We start from the raw sequence: 17,912 nt of genomic DNA on the forward strand, positions 1-17,912 counted from the left end.
TCACAGGGCACGTGTATCTTGATTCGTCACCACTGGCAAAAGAACAACTGGAAATCAAAACTGCCCAATTCATTCTCGAGCGGAGCTTTTTTTAACATATCCTCTAAAAAACGGGTACGTTTCCACAGGAATTTCTCAACTAGAGCTTTCAATTCTCTGTTCGAACCAAAATTAGGGTTTTGCAATTGCAGCTGACCTCAGGTTTGTCATTCTATAATCCTAGAAAAGCTTAATCAATGTTTGATTTTTGTTTATAAATTGAATCAGTTGTTGTTGTTGTTGTTGTTATAGCTGTTGATATTTGTGTTTTGAGCGTAAAATAAGAGATGGACAAGCTGAAATTATCTGAATGGGGTGAACTGTTGAAGACTGGTGGGGCTCAAATGAGTCGACTTGTAAGTGGTAAGGTGAAAGAAATGCTGCAAACCCCAACGCCTGAATCGAAGATGGTTGATGAAGCTACGTTAGAGACAATGGAGGAGCCTAACTGGGGTTTGAATTTGAGGATATGTGCGATGATCAACAGCCAAGAGTTTAGTGGTACTGAGATTGTTAAGGCTATGAAGAGGAAGTTTTCGGGAAAGAGTGTGGTGAGCCAAAGGCTGAGTCTTGATTTGTTGGAGGCATGTACTTCGAATTGTGAGAAGGTGTTCTCTGAGGTGGCGTCTGAGAAGGTGTTGGATGAGATGGCTAGGATGATTGAGAATCCGCAGACGGATCAGGGGAATCGTGATCGAGCTTTGCAGTTGATTAGGGCTTGGGGAGAGTCTGAGGATCTTGAGTATCTGCCTGTCTTTCATCAAACTTATATGGTTAGCTTTCTTTCAGTAAACAAATGCTGTCATTGCTATGGAAATACACCAATTGTTTGTGTATGATCAGGTAATAGTTCGGTGTGTTTAATCAAGGATCACTATTATCATTTCACACATACAGTTGTGATACTTATGCCTTGTGGCTTGGATTGGTTTTAGTCTCTGCAGGTTTGGCCAAAAAAAGAAAACTAGTTGGATATTTTAGCTTTATGCTTGAATGTTGTAAATGGGTCATTGTATAGAACTGCAATTTATTATTTATTTGACAGCTTCTTGGGTTTTGGCATGTTCTTAAGGCTTTTTGGATTTTGCCATATGCTGCAAAATCAGAAACCTAATAAGCTAAAAGTTTTGGGAATGCGGGTTTGCTTACATTTTTTCATCCATGTCTTTCTTCATAGTTACAGCTTGTGAATGTGAGACAAAGTTACAAATTTAGCACCTAACAAAATTACTTACCGATCCTTTTAAAAGAAGGCCACAAAGGAGCACCTTTGGGATCTGTGGTCATTAAGTGATAAACTAGTGCACCTTTTTTCCTTAATGGAGAAGGATTATTGGACAGGGTCATGCTAATATATCACTATTTCTCCCTAACTTGTGTCATGTCTTCCAATTTTTGATGAACTAACGTATGCCCATTTATTCCTTATGTTGCTTGTCAGCGCTATAAATGGATGCTCCACCTCCTCCCCTTTCTTTCCTATGTTATTTTGTGCCAATTGTTACTCTGGTTCTCGTTGATTCTTGAAAGACAGAAAAGCCTCTGTCGTTTGTTTTTCTTTTCTTACATCTAATATCGTTTTATGGCTCTGGCAGAGCTTAAAAGAAAGAAGTCTGCCTCCACCACCAGTTGAAGATGGTAGTTCATTCCCCATGCAGTATTCATTGGAGTCATATGTTCACCAGGAACCGTTGTCACCTCCTGGAAACTATCCTATTCCTGACATGGGATTGCATGGTGCAGATCATAATACTCTTCCATATAACTTTGGGGGGTTATCAATTAAGGAAAAGAATGAAATGCTTGTAACAACTCGGAACAGTCTGGAACTTCTTTCTAGTATTTTGAAAGCTGAAACTGAGCCAAAACCCATTAAGGTAATTCATTTTTTTGGGTGTTATTCAATAAGAAATTACCATTCTCATTGAACAGCTCATCCTTGTTAACCTGTTTATATACATTTTTGAATTTCTTTTTTAGTTGATGCATGCTTTTAAGTTTATTTTAATCTTTCTGATATTTCACAGAATAAAGAATTTTTCATCTTTCATTTTTTTCGTACTTGCTAATGTTATTGGGTTCCAGAAAAATGACATGACAAATTGTAGTGACGGTGCTAAACAAAAAAATTGTTAATATGAGTTTGAAAGCACATTATGTTCCTGGGATCTCTTTTCTGTGATCCCAGTGTAAAACATATAGCTGAGTGACTACATTTTCACAAGCAAGATAGAGGGGAAATAAACGCACTATGAAATAATGGCTGCGATTATTAAAAGTTCCTGTGTGGCTGCAGGAAGATCTGACAGTTAGCTTGTTGGACAAGTGCAAGCAGTCACAGCCTGACATTCAGAGGATCATAGAAAGCACCACTGATGACGAGGCAATGCTTTTTGAAGCCTTGAATCTCCATGATGAGCTCCAGCAAGTCATTTCCCAGTACGAGGAGTTAGAAGCTGGTATAAAATCTAGAGAGCAGCTGCCTGAAAGTTCTGACAACACTGGGGCCAGTATGTTACCTGCTCAACTTGGACATCAAAATGAAACCAAAATAGCAGACTATCCCACTGGGGCCAATATGTTGGCCGCTCAAAGTGGACATCAAAATGAAACCAAGATGACAGATTCTCCCACTGGGGCCAATATGTTGCCTGCTGAAATTGAACATCATGATAAAACCAAGACAGCAGATTCCCACAAAGGAGAGAGTACAGAATCTAGCAGTGCGAAGAAAATTGATGAAGGAGAATTCAGTGGTTAAAGTGCTGTATGCAGGGTTTGTTAAAATGCATGTTTCGACTGTACTTTCTCTAATCCTCGATTTCATGTATACTAATAATTTGTTCTTTCCTTCTGTGTAGTGATAAATAAATAATCGAGCTGTTTCAGTTAGCTTAGAGATTTTATGTAATTGAGTTTGTTGTACTTATCTTCCTCATTCTTTTCCTGGGAATGAGTTCTTGGTTTTGTACTCCTGTAATCTGTTCTTCATTTCACCATCCTTCATGCTGGTGCTGCTTTCTTTTAATCCTGCACAGGCCGAACCTCCACCGGGTTCGCTGTCCCTACACGGAGAGGTTAATGGGTTCAGTAGCGATCTGTTCCCCTCGTGGCGTAGCCATTTTTAACCACCCCCCCCCAACCCCCCCCGGCTCCACAGTCCTCATCTGAAGCACCAGGTGTTCTAAAAATTCTTGAATCCTCCTGAATTCATTTTAACAACGTTACGAAATCATGTCAGACCACTATCAGGGTATTGTCCCCTTCTTTTTTCGACATTTCAATTAAATTTTGTGTTTATTAAATTGTATTGAGCCGGTATTTCCAGGTCAGTTTTTGCCTGTAAACTAATTTCATTTTTTTCCAGTCCACTGCAGATCATCCACACTAAAATTGAAAAAAAAGAACCCTTGGCAACTGAATTTTTGTTATCTGTTTCCTATTGATTTTCTTGGAAACAGCATGCTTGAGTGCTTACATTTGTCTTTTGTTTCCTGGTATCAGGGGATTAATCCAGCTTGTCAACCTAGTCAAGCCATCTACTATTTGTACCCAAATCCTTCACTTGCTAAATCTCTTTCGACTTGAGAATGTATTTAACATAGTACAGTGACACAAGTTTTAGTATTTGTGAAAAACATGAAAGCAATTTAACATGCCTGACCGATTTTGTGCATTTATTGATGCTAACATATTTATAGTTTTGAGTTTATTGATTTCAACCTTCGTGTGCTTGTGATGCCTCTCCTCTGCTTCTTGATATTTATCTTTGCTAGTTTGAGCTTCATGATTTGTTGCAGTTTATTTTTTTTATAATTATAAAAATCTCATGACCCATGTCATGGGTTTGATGGATTAACTTGATTAACTCAATTTTTTTTAATTGATATTTTTTTTCAATTTCATATTTCAACATTAAGTTGATTAGGAATTAGATTTTATGATTTGTTTCAGTTTACTTTCTATAAGGTTATTCTGATCTTATAACCTGAATCAAGTGTTTTGCAAGTTAATCTGAGTAGACTTGGATCATTTTTTATGTCATTTTTTACATTATTTTTCTTAATAAATCATTCAACAATAAATTAATTGAGAATTAAGCTTTATAATTTGTTTCGATTTATTTTCTATAATGTTATTTCAATCTAATAACCCAATTAGCGAGTTTGGATGGTTAACCTGAGTTGACCCAAGTTTTTTTTGTTTACTTTCTATGAGATTATCTTTGTCTTATGACGCGGGTCATGGTTTCAGCGAGTTAACCCGGGTTGACTTATGTTATTTTTTGTGTTCTTTTTTTAATTGATTTTTTTCAATTTCATATATCATTCAACATTGAGTTTATTGAAAATTAAGCTTCATGATTTGTTTTGATTTACTTTTTATATGATTATCTTGGTCTCATGACTCGAGTCGTGGGTTTTGTAGGTTAACTCAGTCCTTTTTTTTGTCTTTTTTTTTAAGTATTATTTTTTTCAATTTCTTCATTCAATATTGAGTTGTTTAGGAATTGCGCATCATAATTGTTTTTATTTTTTTTATATAGGATTATCATGGTCTTATGACCTGGGTCATAAATTTAGCAAGTTAACCTAAGTTGATCCGAGTCAATCCAATTTGTTGTCTTCTCAATATATATATATATATATATATAATGACATTCTTGATTTTTTTAATCAATTTATATTTTTACAAGTTATCCGAATTATATTTGAAGTCACCAAGTTGACGTGTATTAGATCAACCCTACACGATCTAAAAAATTTTCTACTAGAAAAGTGCTAGCAACACCTAAATATTTTTTTATTGAAAAAAAATGATCTAATTCACAACATAACAAGAACCAATAATCTAGTTATTATACAACTAAAAAACCTGAGGTGAGGTTCATTGTTCATATATGAACAATGAATCTAGCACCTCTTGCTATTTTTTTTTAATTTTTGTTTTAAAAAATAAATTTGCAATTTATAAAACATCATGATATTATGTTGATACTAGATTCTATAAGTGTTTGTTATTTTTTATTATTGAATATAAGATAGTTTTAGAAAATACAAAGTTGAATCAAGAATTTTTAAATTTGATCAAATAAAATTGATTTATTAATAATATTAAAAAAATCCTCCTAGCCTAGACATTTACTTTTTACATTCAATTTTTTTTTTATCTCACAATATGTAGCGTAGTGCCAGAAATAACAAAGTATATACTAAATTGGTTGATAACAAATCCATTAGTCTATATTTTTAAATTAAAGTTGATGTACATTCAAGTATGTAAATCCTCACGTGTACATATGCATATACGGATGTACGTATATCTCTCAAACAACAATAAAACATGAGACTTCATGGATGATATAGTGGTTTTAATTTAATAGCTCAGAAAACCAAGAGAAAGTAATTAATTGAGCGGAGCTTAAATATATATTATCATCAAATTTCATAAATTAATTAATTAAGAGTCCGGAACATTTCTTGATTGAGCAAAGTATAGTGTGTGTGTTTAATTACGATACTACAAGCTTAATTTTAGACAGTCTTCAAATAAAGATGCATCGTTGTACTGTCTCACGCTTCTTTCTTTTTCTCTGGGAGTCTGGGACCTTTTTGTACTGTTCTCTGAAGCTCCGGGACACCTGCCTTGCCTGAAGTTCTGAGGTGTAAGACGTTAGGGCCAAGTAGCCATGCAAACGGAACAACGGGCTAAAGAAATCTTGCCTGCCATCTCCCTTACGTGTCACTCACTCGGTACCCTTTCTCATCTACAAATACCACCACCTCCCAGTCGCCACTTCACCTCAATCCACTAGCAATAAACAGCCTGTATCTACACCATCCATGGACAAAACTTATTTCCTGCTCTCTTTATCTCTTTTTCTTGTTCTCTTCCATGGCTCCCTAGGTCGTAGAGCTGATCGCCCATGTCAGCAGCAGCAACAAGGCCAGTGCCAGCTTGATAGGCTTAACGCCCTCAGGCCTGATGACCGCATTAAGTGTGAAGCTGGTGTGATTGAGTCCTGGGATCCCAACCATGATCAGTTTCAATGTGCTGGTGTAGCCGTTGTCAGAAGGACAATTGAACCCAATGGCCTTTTATTGCCATCCTATACCAATGCTCCTCAACTGGTGTACATTGTCCAAGTTAATCAATTACCTCTACTTCATTAAACATGATGTTTTTGGTTTGTCTATGTTTTAGTACCAATAATTAAGATTATCAGCTGATCTGTGTATGGTTCTTTTTTTCAGGTAAGGTCTTGACCGGGACCTTGATGCCTGGATGTCCTGAAACATTCCAAGAATCTCAAGAATCGCGAGGACAAGGCAGCCGCAGGTTTCAAGACCAGCACCAGAAGGTTCGTCAATTCCGCGAGGGTGATGTCATTGCTTTACCCGCTGGAGTTGCCCACTGGTTCTTCAACGAGGGCAATGAGCCTGTTGTTGCTGTTTCTGTCATTGATGTTGCTCATAGTGCCAACCAGCTTGATGTCCTGAGCCCTAGAGTAAGATTGATCATTCATTTGTATCTACGGTAAACTTGATCCACTGGATAATTTTTCGACGACGAGAGGTATTGACAATATTCCTATGATTTTGTAATAGAATTTCTATCTAGCTGGTAACCCAGAGGACGAGTTCCGGCAAGTAGAAGACCAGCCACGCCGCCATGGCGAGCAGCAAACAGGACGGGAATCATATCGCGGGCATGGCCAGCAACAATGCAACAACGTTTTCTGTGGAATGGACACAAGGTTCCTTGCTGAAGCTTTCAATATTAATGAACAAGTAGCAAGGAGGCTTCAGGGTGAGAGTGACAGGAGGGGCAACATTGTGAGGGTGAAAGGTGGACTTCAGATCGTCAGGCCACCCAGTTTGAGACAAGAGGAACAAATTCAACAACAACGACCTGGAGAACAATTCAATGGCTTGGAGGAGACCATGTGCACAATGAGGATTGGAGAGAACATCGGTGATCCGTCACGTGCTGATGTGTTCACCCCAGAAGCTGGCCGCATTAGCACTGTCAATAGCCACAACCTCCCAATCCTCCGATACATCCAACTCAGTGCAGAGAGAGGCGTTCTTTACAATGTAAGTGTGTAATTAACATCCTTGCCAAAAAAAATCTGCATCTCAATTTCAAGATAATAATAATAATAATAATTCGTGTTTGCAATGTTCGCTCACAATACAGGAAGCTATGATGGTGCCACATTGGAACCTAAACGCTCATAGCATAATGTATGCGATCAGGGGTCAAGCACGGATTCAGGTGGTGGATCACAGTGGTCGAACTGTCTTTGATGGCGAAATGCGCGAGGGACAAGTCTTGACCGTGCCACAAAATTTCGCCGTTGTGAAACGGGCTGAGCAAAACAGGTTCGAATGGGTTTCCTTCAAGACCAATGACAATGCCATGATCTCTCCTCTTGCTGGTCGCACCTCGGCTATCCGTGCCATGCCAGCCGAAGTTCTTGCCAATGCCTTCAGAATCTCAGTAGAAGAAGCTAGGAGGATCAAGTTTGAAAGGCAGGAAACCACTTTGGTTAGCCTCAGGTCGTCTCGATCTGGAAGCTGGGCTGAGGCATAGATGAGTATAGATGGGGTACTGTTGTTTAATGTGATGCTGCATGCAGGCAGTATCTTTTTATGAAGAAAAAATAACTCATTCAAGGGTCGAAAATAAAAAAGGGACTTTGAGGTCTCTTGTTCTGTTGAGTGTGCATCTCCTTTGTAACAGCTACTACTGCTCGAGCCCTCGTACAATTGAGTAATGAAGTACTGTAATTAGCCTTCCTCTGGAGCTGTGTTTCTTCTTCTTCTTCTACTTCTTCTGGTTATGATCTGTTTTATGCCTCCGCACGTCATGTAAACGCGCGGTAGGTTTTGGTATAGCTATAGCCATAACTATTCTGAAGAAGAAACTTTAATATATCACCTAGTAGTGAGACTTTAGCATCAAAAGATTTATTTTTGGGTGATTTCAGGTTTGAGCCTTATAGTTATAGTTATTAATATGATAATCACTGAAAGTTTATATGGTTGTTAACTTCAGGACCCGTAGAATTAGTCGAAGTATGCACAAGCTAACCCGAACAACTATATTAATCAAAAAAAAAAAAAAAAAAAAAAACTCTAATATATCAGTTATAATAACTATACCGTAAGAGAGAACAATTTTGAAATGTACTGGTATTGGTTTTTTAAGAATGTTTTACCCTCTCATATACCTGGAATGAATTGATTTTAAGGCATTATGGGATATAAATTTTCATTTATGTGGTGGCATTGACCGAAAGTTTCTACTCCTTATTGGAGAAATTAATGAAATCGAAAAAAATTAAAAAAAGTAAAGTAAAAAAACCAATTAATTAAGGTATAGAATGGTGAAGATAGTTTTTTTTTTAATATAATGTTTATATTAATGAATCCAAAAATATATTTAAAATTATAGTTATTGAACAAAATAATAAATCTATCAACAAATTACATATTATACTAATTATTTTAGTACTAAATTAAAGAAATCAAAACACATATTAATTATTCAAATTCATATTCTAGTAAATATAGATATATATACCACTAACTTAATTAAACATGAGTACGATTATTAAAATAAAAAAGATGAGGGAATTTTACTGTAATTTTTTCACATAATGCTATTTATTATTATAGTATTTTTTTTCCTTCATTTATTTTTCCAATATATGTTTTTTTAAATTTCAATTTTATTCTCCAACGTTATATTTATTAGAGATTAAACTTCATAATTTTTTTAATTTAATTTTTATGAGGTTATCTTAGTCTCAAGATCATTGGTTTGATGAGTTGACTCGATTAACTTGAGTTTTTTCTTTTCTTTTAATTGATTTTTTTCTCAAATTTATTATTCAACATTTGGTTAATTAGTAATTAGGCTTTGTGATTTGTTTCGATTTTTTTTTTAATGATGTAATCCTTGTCTCATAAATCGAGTCACGAGTTTGGTGGCTTAACCCAGGTTGACTCGAGTTAGTTTTTATGTCATTTTTTAATTTTAATTTTATCTTTTAACATTATGTTTTATTACGGATTGAACTTTATAATTGTTTTCAATTTACTTTTTATGATGTTATCGCAGTCTCATTATGACTCGAACCATATGTTTGGCGAGTTAACTCTGCTGGCTCGAATTCCCCCCTTTCCTAATCGACTTTTTTTTACAAAAAAAATTCATCATTCAACATTAGGATGATGATAATTAGGCTTCTTTATTTGTTTTGTTTTGTTTTTTTATGAGATTATCCATGTCTCATGACCCAGGTCACATGATTGACAAGTTAACTCGGGTTGACTCGATTTGTTTTTTATGTCCTTTTTTTATTTGAATATTTCAACTCTTGATTGATTGAGAATAAGATTTCATAATTTATTTTAATTTGATTTCTACTGGGTTACTCCAATCTCATGACTCAAGTCGCTGGTTTGGTTAGTTAACCCGGGTTTACTCGAGTTTTTTTTAATTGATTTTTTTTTCAATCTTGTCATTCAACATTGAGTTTATTGAAAATCATGTTTCATATTTTGTTTTAATTTGATTTTTATATGGTTATCATGGTTTCATGACCCAACATACAAGTTAGTAGGTTATCTCGAATCAATCTAATATATTACTGTCTCAATATTTAAAAAAATCACTTAAATATTTATTTTGAGATAAATCATATTTTTATTTAATTAAAAAAATTAATATATTACCTTTTTAATTTATATTTCTTTCTCATGATTAATTAAAACATTCCATATTAAAACAACTATAATTTTTATATGTTTTTTAAAACTTATTTTTTCAAAGCCCACAAAAGCTACCAGTGTCCGACACACACACAATACACACCACCACACACAAAAGTAAAGGGCAATCTTGTACATATGCAAATGCTTCCGTTTACTTTTTATTTTTTCGAAACACGAAGACAGACCTGTCCAGAAAAACACAGCTACATTTCAAGCAACAGACACGGGTCTCATTTTTGAAATCGTAGGAAACTCAGATCCCAGATAAAGACATCACAGGAAACAATGGAAGCTTAGCATATTTGTAACAATGTTGAGCTCAGCGATGGGTAAGTCTTTTCTGCTTAGTCGACTCGTTCTCATCATCTTTGTTGCCCACTTTGCAGCTTCAAAGGTAGTGGCTACAAGACCTGGTTTTCTCTACACAAGAACCAGAGGAAGATGCACTCCCCAGTAAGTCCTCTCTGCCCACTTTACGTATGATGTTGTATTGTGATGTATAAAGGATGTCGAATGAGTAACTGAGTGGACCCGGATCTGACTCAGGTTCTGGAGCAGCAGGAGAGAGGCATGGCCTAGGATGGTCCCACAGAGATCAACAGTGTCAAAGGTGTTTGGATCAGGAGTTTTTGAAAGGTACAGATCGGATGTGACTTTGCTGGAATCAACGGGTAGGAATGACGATGAGAATGCATTTGCTGGGTTGTTGAAGCAGGCGAGTGCAGCCCTGCTCAACACTTATGCTAGAAAGGGGTTTCCTTATTCCGCTTGGGAAGTGAAGACTCTGTTTATACAGGCATTGGTCTCCAAAGAGGCTGCAGCTACACAAGCCAAACAGTTCTCCATTGCCAACGAAGCTTGTAATTGATTAAAGTTATGGGCACTAAACTAGTTTCGATTTTCCGTTTTCTTGTGACTAATCCTTTTGTGTGTTTCTTGAGCCCTTGTGTCTCTATGTTATTGCCTAGAAGTAAAGATTTTGCCGTTGGGAAATTTAGTTTGCTTGGATCTTGTCAGTTGGATCGTTGCCCAACTTGGATTGAATGTGAATCGTCATGATGCGATTCAATACTCACACTGGTTATCGAATCTGATCCAGTTTAGCAAATCAATTTGATAACTCATCATCCATCCAAAACTTAGCGCCTGTTTGGGTATTGCGTTTCGAAAATGGAAAATATTATTTTAATATATTTTTTTTATTAAAAAAACACTTAAAAAACAATCAATTCCACGATTTTAAAATTTTAAAAATGAAAAAATTAATCCAGTAACCGACAAATAAATCTGTAGCCCAAATTTTAGGCCGGATCAGACAGGACCCGGATCTAATAACTATAACACTAACCATGGTTATGTTATTTTTCTTTTTAGTTGAGAGTTGGAGCCACCAATTTTTTTCCGGACCCGCAGTCTGAAGTCTGAACCGAGTAGTTGGGCCCTAGGGCACAGTTTGGTTAAAACTCATCAACTAACCCAAACAGACTCCAAGATAATCTGACCTTTTACCCAAGCAAACCCTTTCCCTTCTCTCTCTGTAGGCAGCACAGCAGCTACATACAAACACACGTTAGGGCAGAAAAAAAAAAAAAAAACACCGCTACCGTTGCTGGTTTGTTTCTTACGAAACAAAAACTAACCATCTCCTCCTCCTCCTCCTTCTCCTTCCTTTTTGTGGAAAGATCTTATTTTGTTGAAGGTGACAAAAAAAAAACCACCGATTTTTCTCGAGAAAAAATCTTCACGTCTTCCTCTCTTAAATGGCGAGCAGGAAGCTTGTTCGAGATCTCTTCCTCTCAAGACAGCCCCTGTTCCTTCGCCTGACTTCTAAGCAGGTTATTTTCCAAGAAAATATCTCCCTTTCTTTCATTCTGTATTGGGTACTAATTGCAATCTTCTGTGGATTTCGGGTTTCGATTCGGTGCGGTAGGTTTCAGGCAGGAGACTACAGGTGCTATCAAATCATGGGTGCACGTATTATGGCTACCGTCGATTCAGTGTCTTCAATGAATTCTCCAACAAAGTTAAAGGAGAAGCTGACAGGTAAATTCTTGGTATTTTTTTCTTAGTTATTAAGTTATAAAAAATCATGCTTTGGGTATAAATCTGCTTTGTGGTTGATTTTGTGTGCAGAAATCAAGAATTTAAGCAGTCAGTGAAGGAACTAAAGGAAAAAGCAGAGGAGCTTAAAGGGGCGAAAGAGGAGCTCAAAGTAAGGTATGTGTGCCTTTAGAAGAGAGTGTTAATGACTTGTGTGTTATTAATTAGCTTTAATTAATAGTTAATAGGCTGAGACATACCGTTGTATGTCAAGGGAGGGCCTGAGATGATGAAATGGCGAATGCAGAACAAAGCAGACAACTGAGCAGCTGTACAAGCATGTAGATGGCGTTTGGACGGAAGCTGAAGCTACTGCGAAAAAGGTGTGATTCATATTGAGCTTTAGATGGTGTTGATTATAGACTCATTTCTGCGAAACGGTTTTTCAAATTTTGCAAGAGAGATTATTTTTTCCTTTTCCGTTCAGAGGGTCTTGAAATCAACCTATTGGTCAGATGGGTGGATAGTGGGGTTGGTTTCTGATGTGTCTGAACTGGAGAACTTAGCATTACTCGGTTTGTAATAATAGCACCCGTGTTAGTTGGATATAGTTTATTAGCAATTGTGTGTTGTTTGTAGGTTTCTGCCAATGTTAAAGAAAAGATTTCGGCTGCCACAGAAGAGGTGTGATTGCCTTTTAAATTACCAGCCTTTTCTTGGGTTACATGGTTTTGGAGTAATTGCCATGAAGGGATTATTTATTTTGTCTTGGGTGATCCAGGTCAAAGAAACATTTGGGATTGGAAAAGAGTCATCAGAGTCTGCTGGTACGTCGGCTAAAGATGGTGCTGGTGCTGAAGAAGGTACAAAGGCCTCAACTGGTGAAGAAGCAGACAAGCAGACTGGAACTGGTGATACAGCAGAATCATTTTTTGGAAAGTTTAAATCAAGAATTCCTTCTTCAAATGTATCTTCAGCCTACCAGAAATTGAAAGAGGCAAGGGTCAGTGAAATGATGAAGAAAGGATATGATGTTGTGAAGGATGAGTTATATGGCAATACCAATAAGAGAAAGCACCTGGAGCATACTCCTCCTCCTGCCTTCAGCGGTGAAATAAGTACAAAAACTGACGTTGTTGTTCTACCTTCAAAACAGTCTCGATGGAGTAAAAAATGGGAGGCATTCAGAGAAAAGGTGATTTTGTTAATGCTGCATTGAATTTCTGGACAAAATAAAGCAACTTATTTTATATCTTCTTGCTTCTTTGCTGAGATGACAATGTTTCCTGCTCTTGTAAACCCAGATGCAAGGTCATCCTTTATTCAAGCGCTTTTCTGGCCTCAGTGAACCTGTCGTGACAAAGGGTCAAGAGGTCTGATCTTCTTCATCTATTTCAATTTTGGTTCTTGAGGTGTTAGTTCATTGTCTCCCTCAAATCTTTGTTGTAACTTCCCTTTTGGGTTGAAATTCCCAGATTGCAGAGGACATGCGGGAAAGATGGGAGACAAGTGATAGTCCCATTGTTATCAAAATTCAGGAGTATGATTCTCTCCCCCTCCTGTTGTGGCCATGCTAGAGATGATAAATACTTAGAGAGTTGTTCACAAAACATTTTATCTTGATGACAGTGTCAGTGACTCCATCTTTCAAGAAAGTGATGCCGCAGCGTCATTCAAGGAAATACGTCGTAAAGATCCGTATGATGAAATGAGCTTTGATTTTTCATTTCATAAACTAATGTCTGCATTCCAACAACTTCCAATTGACCAACTCTTTTCCCCCTTGAATGTGTTTGCACCAGATCATTTTCTTTGATGGATTTTGTGGCAGAAGTTCAGGAAGCTGTTAGACCTGTCCTTAATGCATATATTAAGGTGAGTACGAAGTGTTGGTTCCCCATGACTCTCCCCCTTGTGCCTGTTTAAGTCCTTGAAATTCTCTCTCACTAGCAACTAATAAATGCTCTCTATGTACAGGGGGATATAGATACTCTGAAGAAGTACTGCACCCCCGAAGTGATTAATCGGTGTGAAGCAGAGCATAAGGCATTTCAGGCCCATGGTATATTTTTTGATAACAAGGTAACAAGTTTGATTTTGAAATACTTTCTTTGTGGTGCAATGTTAGAGGCCTTCAGTGGAATGCCATGTTGTTTTGAGCTTAGTTTTTCCTTTACCTGCCGAAGAATGTCTTATTCTTCCAGTGGGTTTGCTCATTCCTCCTTAATATTTTCTTTTAGCCATAGGTAAAGAATATGTTTTTCATTTCAGTTATTGTAATTTTAAAGGTATTTAGATGCTTCTGCTAAGCATAATTATCCTCTTAATTCTCTTACAGTTATGTGTTCAAATGAGTCAGCATACTTAATAGTTAGTTCATCACAATGCCACTTCAGTTTAGACTGTGGCACTGTGCTAATATATAACTGTTCTTAGTATTACCATATAAGGAATTAAATAAAGAAGAAACTTTGAAAGGGTATGTTGAAACTCTCACCACGGTGTGTGATCATCTAATATTTGATGGAGTTTGCTACATTTTCAACCTTTTTGTAAGTTCTTTGAATAACTGAGATTAGAAAATGGCCAGGCCTTTAATGGGATAAATATATTTCTAAAAGTTGGAAAAGAAATTGTTGTTGTCACAATCAAAATCTACAATTCTAGGTGTAAGGATGCAGAGGTAGGTATCTGTCAATATCATGGTTGCTGAATCCGATTTCATCATTAGCATCATAAATGTGTGCCTGAGTTGGTGGTGTACATGCAAGCATGCATGTCATGAATGCGTTATGTGTGCCATGGTATATGATGCCAGAATTTGTGTTTCTTCTTGTTCTCAAATTGCTTTATGTGGTCAGATGAATCATCATTGTCCCAAATTTAATTGTCCTTGTGAAAAATGCACAGCTTTTGAGGAAATGAAAAAAATTAATTGTTTTGTCACTAGCTTATTATTCCATTTTTTACCCCTAATTATATTCTTATCTTTATCAAGGAAATGATAAAGGACAATAATGGAAAGTAGAGTATCTATTAGATTTTTACTTTTAAAGTGGACATTTAAATTGGGACTGGCAAAAAGGAAAGTAGGATTCTTATGTAGGAACCAAGGGAGTAGTAGTTAAAATTATTACATTGCCACTTCAAGCTAGACTGTTGCAGTATGCTGTGTTTAACTGTTTCTAGAATTACTCAATCATGAGTACAAAGAATGAAGATACAATGAAGTTATGACACTTACCCACAGTACATCTAATGTTGTTGGATTTTGCTACATTTTACAATTGTTTGATGGGTTTCTTGAGTAATTTGAGACCAAAAACAGCTAGGCTTTTGATGGGCTAAATATGTTTCTCAAAGTTGGGAAATAACTCCTTGTTGTCATATTCACAATCTGACTTGTAGGTATTGGATGCAGAGTAGCTATTTGTATATTAGTTCTTAGATGGAATGTTCCAATATGACAAGTTAATAAAACACACCCCTATGGTTGGTGCAGATTCTACATATAACTGATGTGGAAGTAAGAGAGACCAAAATGATGGGAACCTCCCCAATAATCATTGTCGTGGTATGCCTCCTTTCTGGGTAACTTCGTTGCAAGTATTCATTGATTTTCTGGTTACTGATGGCCATGTTTCCTGGAGTAACTGCAGTTCCAGACACAGCAAGTGCATTGTGTACGCGATCGACATGGTGCAATAACAGAAGGGGGTCAGGTAAACACAAACCACCTTCTTCTTTGTATTTCCCTTTTCCTTTTAACCTAACATATATTTTGATTTCTCAAAACTTCCAGTTTTATTGATTGAAATCAAATAGTAGGAATGGCTCCCTACGGCAAATATCATACTCTTAAACTTTTCCTTTATGAAAGCAAAATGCCCAAGAGACAATGTAATAGTTTCTTGCTACATTATGTGCCCAAATCCAGACATGGTTATAAAAAAATAACAAAAGTCATGCTAACTGAATGTCATAACTCCTTTTTCTTAGAACATTGATCTACATTTTGGTCATGGATTGTCTGTGGGAGTCCAAGATCCAACCACCAGCTATGAGAGACATAGGAACACAAATCCAGCCAGGTCTTCTTTTGTTATTATTGAGGTCAAAAAACCATGGCAATGCCTGAGACTTTTTCAAAAAATGAGGACAGTCTAGAAAATAAATTAAATTACTCAAACTCTCTCCCCCGAGAGGCAAAAACTAGATATTCACTGAAAAAGGAACTAGAAAACAAGGTGGCAGGCTTCCAAAGATAGAGAACTACCCCTACTTGGCAGCCTCCCACCATAAAAATGGTGAGAGAGCGAGAACCTTGTTGGAGAGAGATGTGGGGGAGAGGTTTGACCAAATTAAATAATTATTAATAAATATGATTTTTTTATGATTGCAAACTTTCAAGAAAAATGCATGGTATTTGACATTTAAACCCTTTCCTACTGTATATTTCCTGTCTGGTCCGGTTTGCCATTTATGCATTTTAAAGCATGAATAGGTAGGTTATATCCATTGTTGCAAAAGCCTCAAAGTTAAGTTTTGGAAAAGGCCCACAAAAGAGGAGACTTTACCAGATGGTACCAGTCAAGAGTGTGTTTACTTGAGCTGAGAGCATAAAATTGGTCTTGACATAACTGAGATGGCAAAGGCCAATTGATGCCTTGTAATTCTTTCGTCCGTAGTAAGCTACTTCAGCTAAGCTAGGGACAAAGGTCAATGTGGGACTACATACCTTGTGGATCGAAAAAGAGGAGGAAAACAGTTCATCTCCTTGCAGATCAAGGTCCTCATTCTCGACAAGGATTACCTTAATCTATCCTTGCATCAGTTTTTGGTTGACTTGTTGCTTGGGAACATTTTGATTATTTCCTTTTTGTGTCTCATTTAAACTCGGCTTGTTTCTCTGGTGTGACCATACGTGGCTTACACAGTTGCCTTGTGGAATGAGCTTTTTTTTTGTTTTTTTAATATGGTTTAGAATATGATAGCATGTTAGTTCCTTCAACTTCTCTGTCCAAGAATATGGACACCACTTCCTTTTTAGTCCCTGCTTGCAAAAATTTCCAACATATTCTGTGCTATTCATGGCTATCGTATTCGTAGGATACAATCCATACTGTATATTATGCGTGGGCCATGCGGCAAGTAGATGCAGAAGAACTTGGAGGAGGTGCAATCTACCCAATATGGAAGCTAATGGAAATGCAACAGCTTGGAGTTCAAACCCTCATCTAGTTTTTATATTTTCAAGTTATTAATGGATAATGTACAATTAGAATTTGCTGGATTTTTTTTTTCAATTTTGTTTTTTTTTTTTTTGGTTCTGAAAACTTTGAGGGTTTTCATGTAGCCTCGGAAAGCTTAGCTAGTATTTATTTTTCATTCGATCAAATAATGAAATCATTAACAATCGGACCTTCTGTAAAAACCACAACATTTCTTTCATGGATATGAAATGGCAAGCAATGCCACTTCAGATAAAAAGGTTCGCAGCATCTCGAATACACAGCAAGGTTGAATCATAAGGCTGCCGCATTTCATTGATCGTAACTTTGCTCAGCCTTAGCTTATGGGATCTTCTCCAACTCGACATGGATTATCCAAGTAGTGGCCGAGGTAGATGCAATTTTTGGAATTAGACAGTAATTGAACAAAATTCTGTCAAGACGAGGATTCCTTGCTGAAAATCCAAATCAATTCCTCATTGGTGAAATTTATTCGCCAGCTTATTAAGGAGGATTCATTCTAACACGTTGGCAAGGATGCTGGTGTAGATAGCAATGTTAAGGCTGACCAAGATTTCTCATTGAGTTCCACCACTAACAAGTACATGCCGTAGCAAGTTCATTCCTTTACGGTGCTCACTATTGAATGCATTTGATTTTTAAAGAAGTGGCCAGGGAAAAAAAAAGTTTTTCGGTAAAAATTGCTTAATGCTCGATTGAAAATGGATTAGTTTTCGGTGCATGACCGAGACCAAATAGCAGCTAGATTCACCTTCCTAGGTAAAGAGAGAGATTTGCAGTTTCCCACCTCGTCTTT

General features: G+C 36.7%; 4 protein-coding genes across 4 annotated transcripts; all 4 read left to right on the forward strand.

The window, feature by feature from the left end:
- The first annotated feature begins 9 nt into the window (after positions 1-9).
- Positions 10-3,006, forward strand: LOC7471966 (TOM1-like protein 2). Its single transcript, XM_002300738.4, has 4 exons — positions 10-201; positions 292-812; positions 1,635-1,916; positions 2,336-3,006. The coding sequence occupies exons 2-4, from the start codon at positions 327-329 to the stop codon at positions 2,798-2,800; spliced, it is 1,233 nt and encodes a 410-aa protein (XP_002300774.3). The 5' UTR covers positions 10-201; positions 292-326; the 3' UTR covers positions 2,801-3,006.
- Positions 3,007-5,717: 2,711 nt separating this feature from the next.
- On the forward strand, positions 5,718-7,716 carry LOC7479748 (11S globulin seed storage protein Jug r 4). Its single transcript, XM_052450849.1, has 4 exons — positions 5,718-6,185; positions 6,266-6,547; positions 6,648-7,136; positions 7,240-7,716. Exons 1-4 carry the CDS (start codon positions 5,883-5,885, stop codon positions 7,633-7,635), a joined length of 1,470 nt encoding a protein of 489 aa, XP_052306809.1. The 5' UTR covers positions 5,718-5,882; the 3' UTR covers positions 7,636-7,716.
- Positions 7,717-9,973: 2,257 nt separating this feature from the next.
- LOC7479749 (uncharacterized) lies at positions 9,974-10,817 on the forward strand. Its single transcript, XM_002300740.4, has 2 exons — positions 9,974-10,277; positions 10,371-10,817. Exons 1-2 carry the CDS (start codon positions 10,135-10,137, stop codon positions 10,690-10,692), a joined length of 465 nt encoding a protein of 154 aa, XP_002300776.2. The 5' UTR covers positions 9,974-10,134; the 3' UTR covers positions 10,693-10,817.
- A 500-nt stretch (positions 10,818-11,317) lies between these two features.
- On the forward strand, positions 11,318-17,298 carry LOC7479972 (mitochondrial import inner membrane translocase subunit TIM44-2). The gene is made up of 14 exons (XM_002300741.4): positions 11,318-11,659; positions 11,755-11,867; positions 11,958-12,041; positions 12,172-12,247; positions 12,504-12,548; positions 12,646-13,059; positions 13,169-13,237; positions 13,340-13,404; positions 13,494-13,562; positions 13,667-13,739; positions 13,842-13,946; positions 15,367-15,438; positions 15,524-15,586; positions 16,974-17,298. Exons 1-14 carry the CDS (start codon positions 11,585-11,587, stop codon positions 17,103-17,105), a joined length of 1,455 nt encoding a protein of 484 aa, XP_002300777.1. The 5' UTR covers positions 11,318-11,584; the 3' UTR covers positions 17,106-17,298.
- The last annotated feature ends 614 nt before the right edge of the window (positions 17,299-17,912 follow it).

Source organism: Populus trichocarpa, chromosome 2 (assembly GCF_000002775.5).
Source record: "Populus trichocarpa isolate Nisqually-1 chromosome 2, P.trichocarpa_v4.1, whole genome shotgun sequence".
Taxonomy (NCBI): domain Eukaryota; kingdom Viridiplantae; phylum Streptophyta; class Magnoliopsida; order Malpighiales; family Salicaceae; genus Populus; species Populus trichocarpa.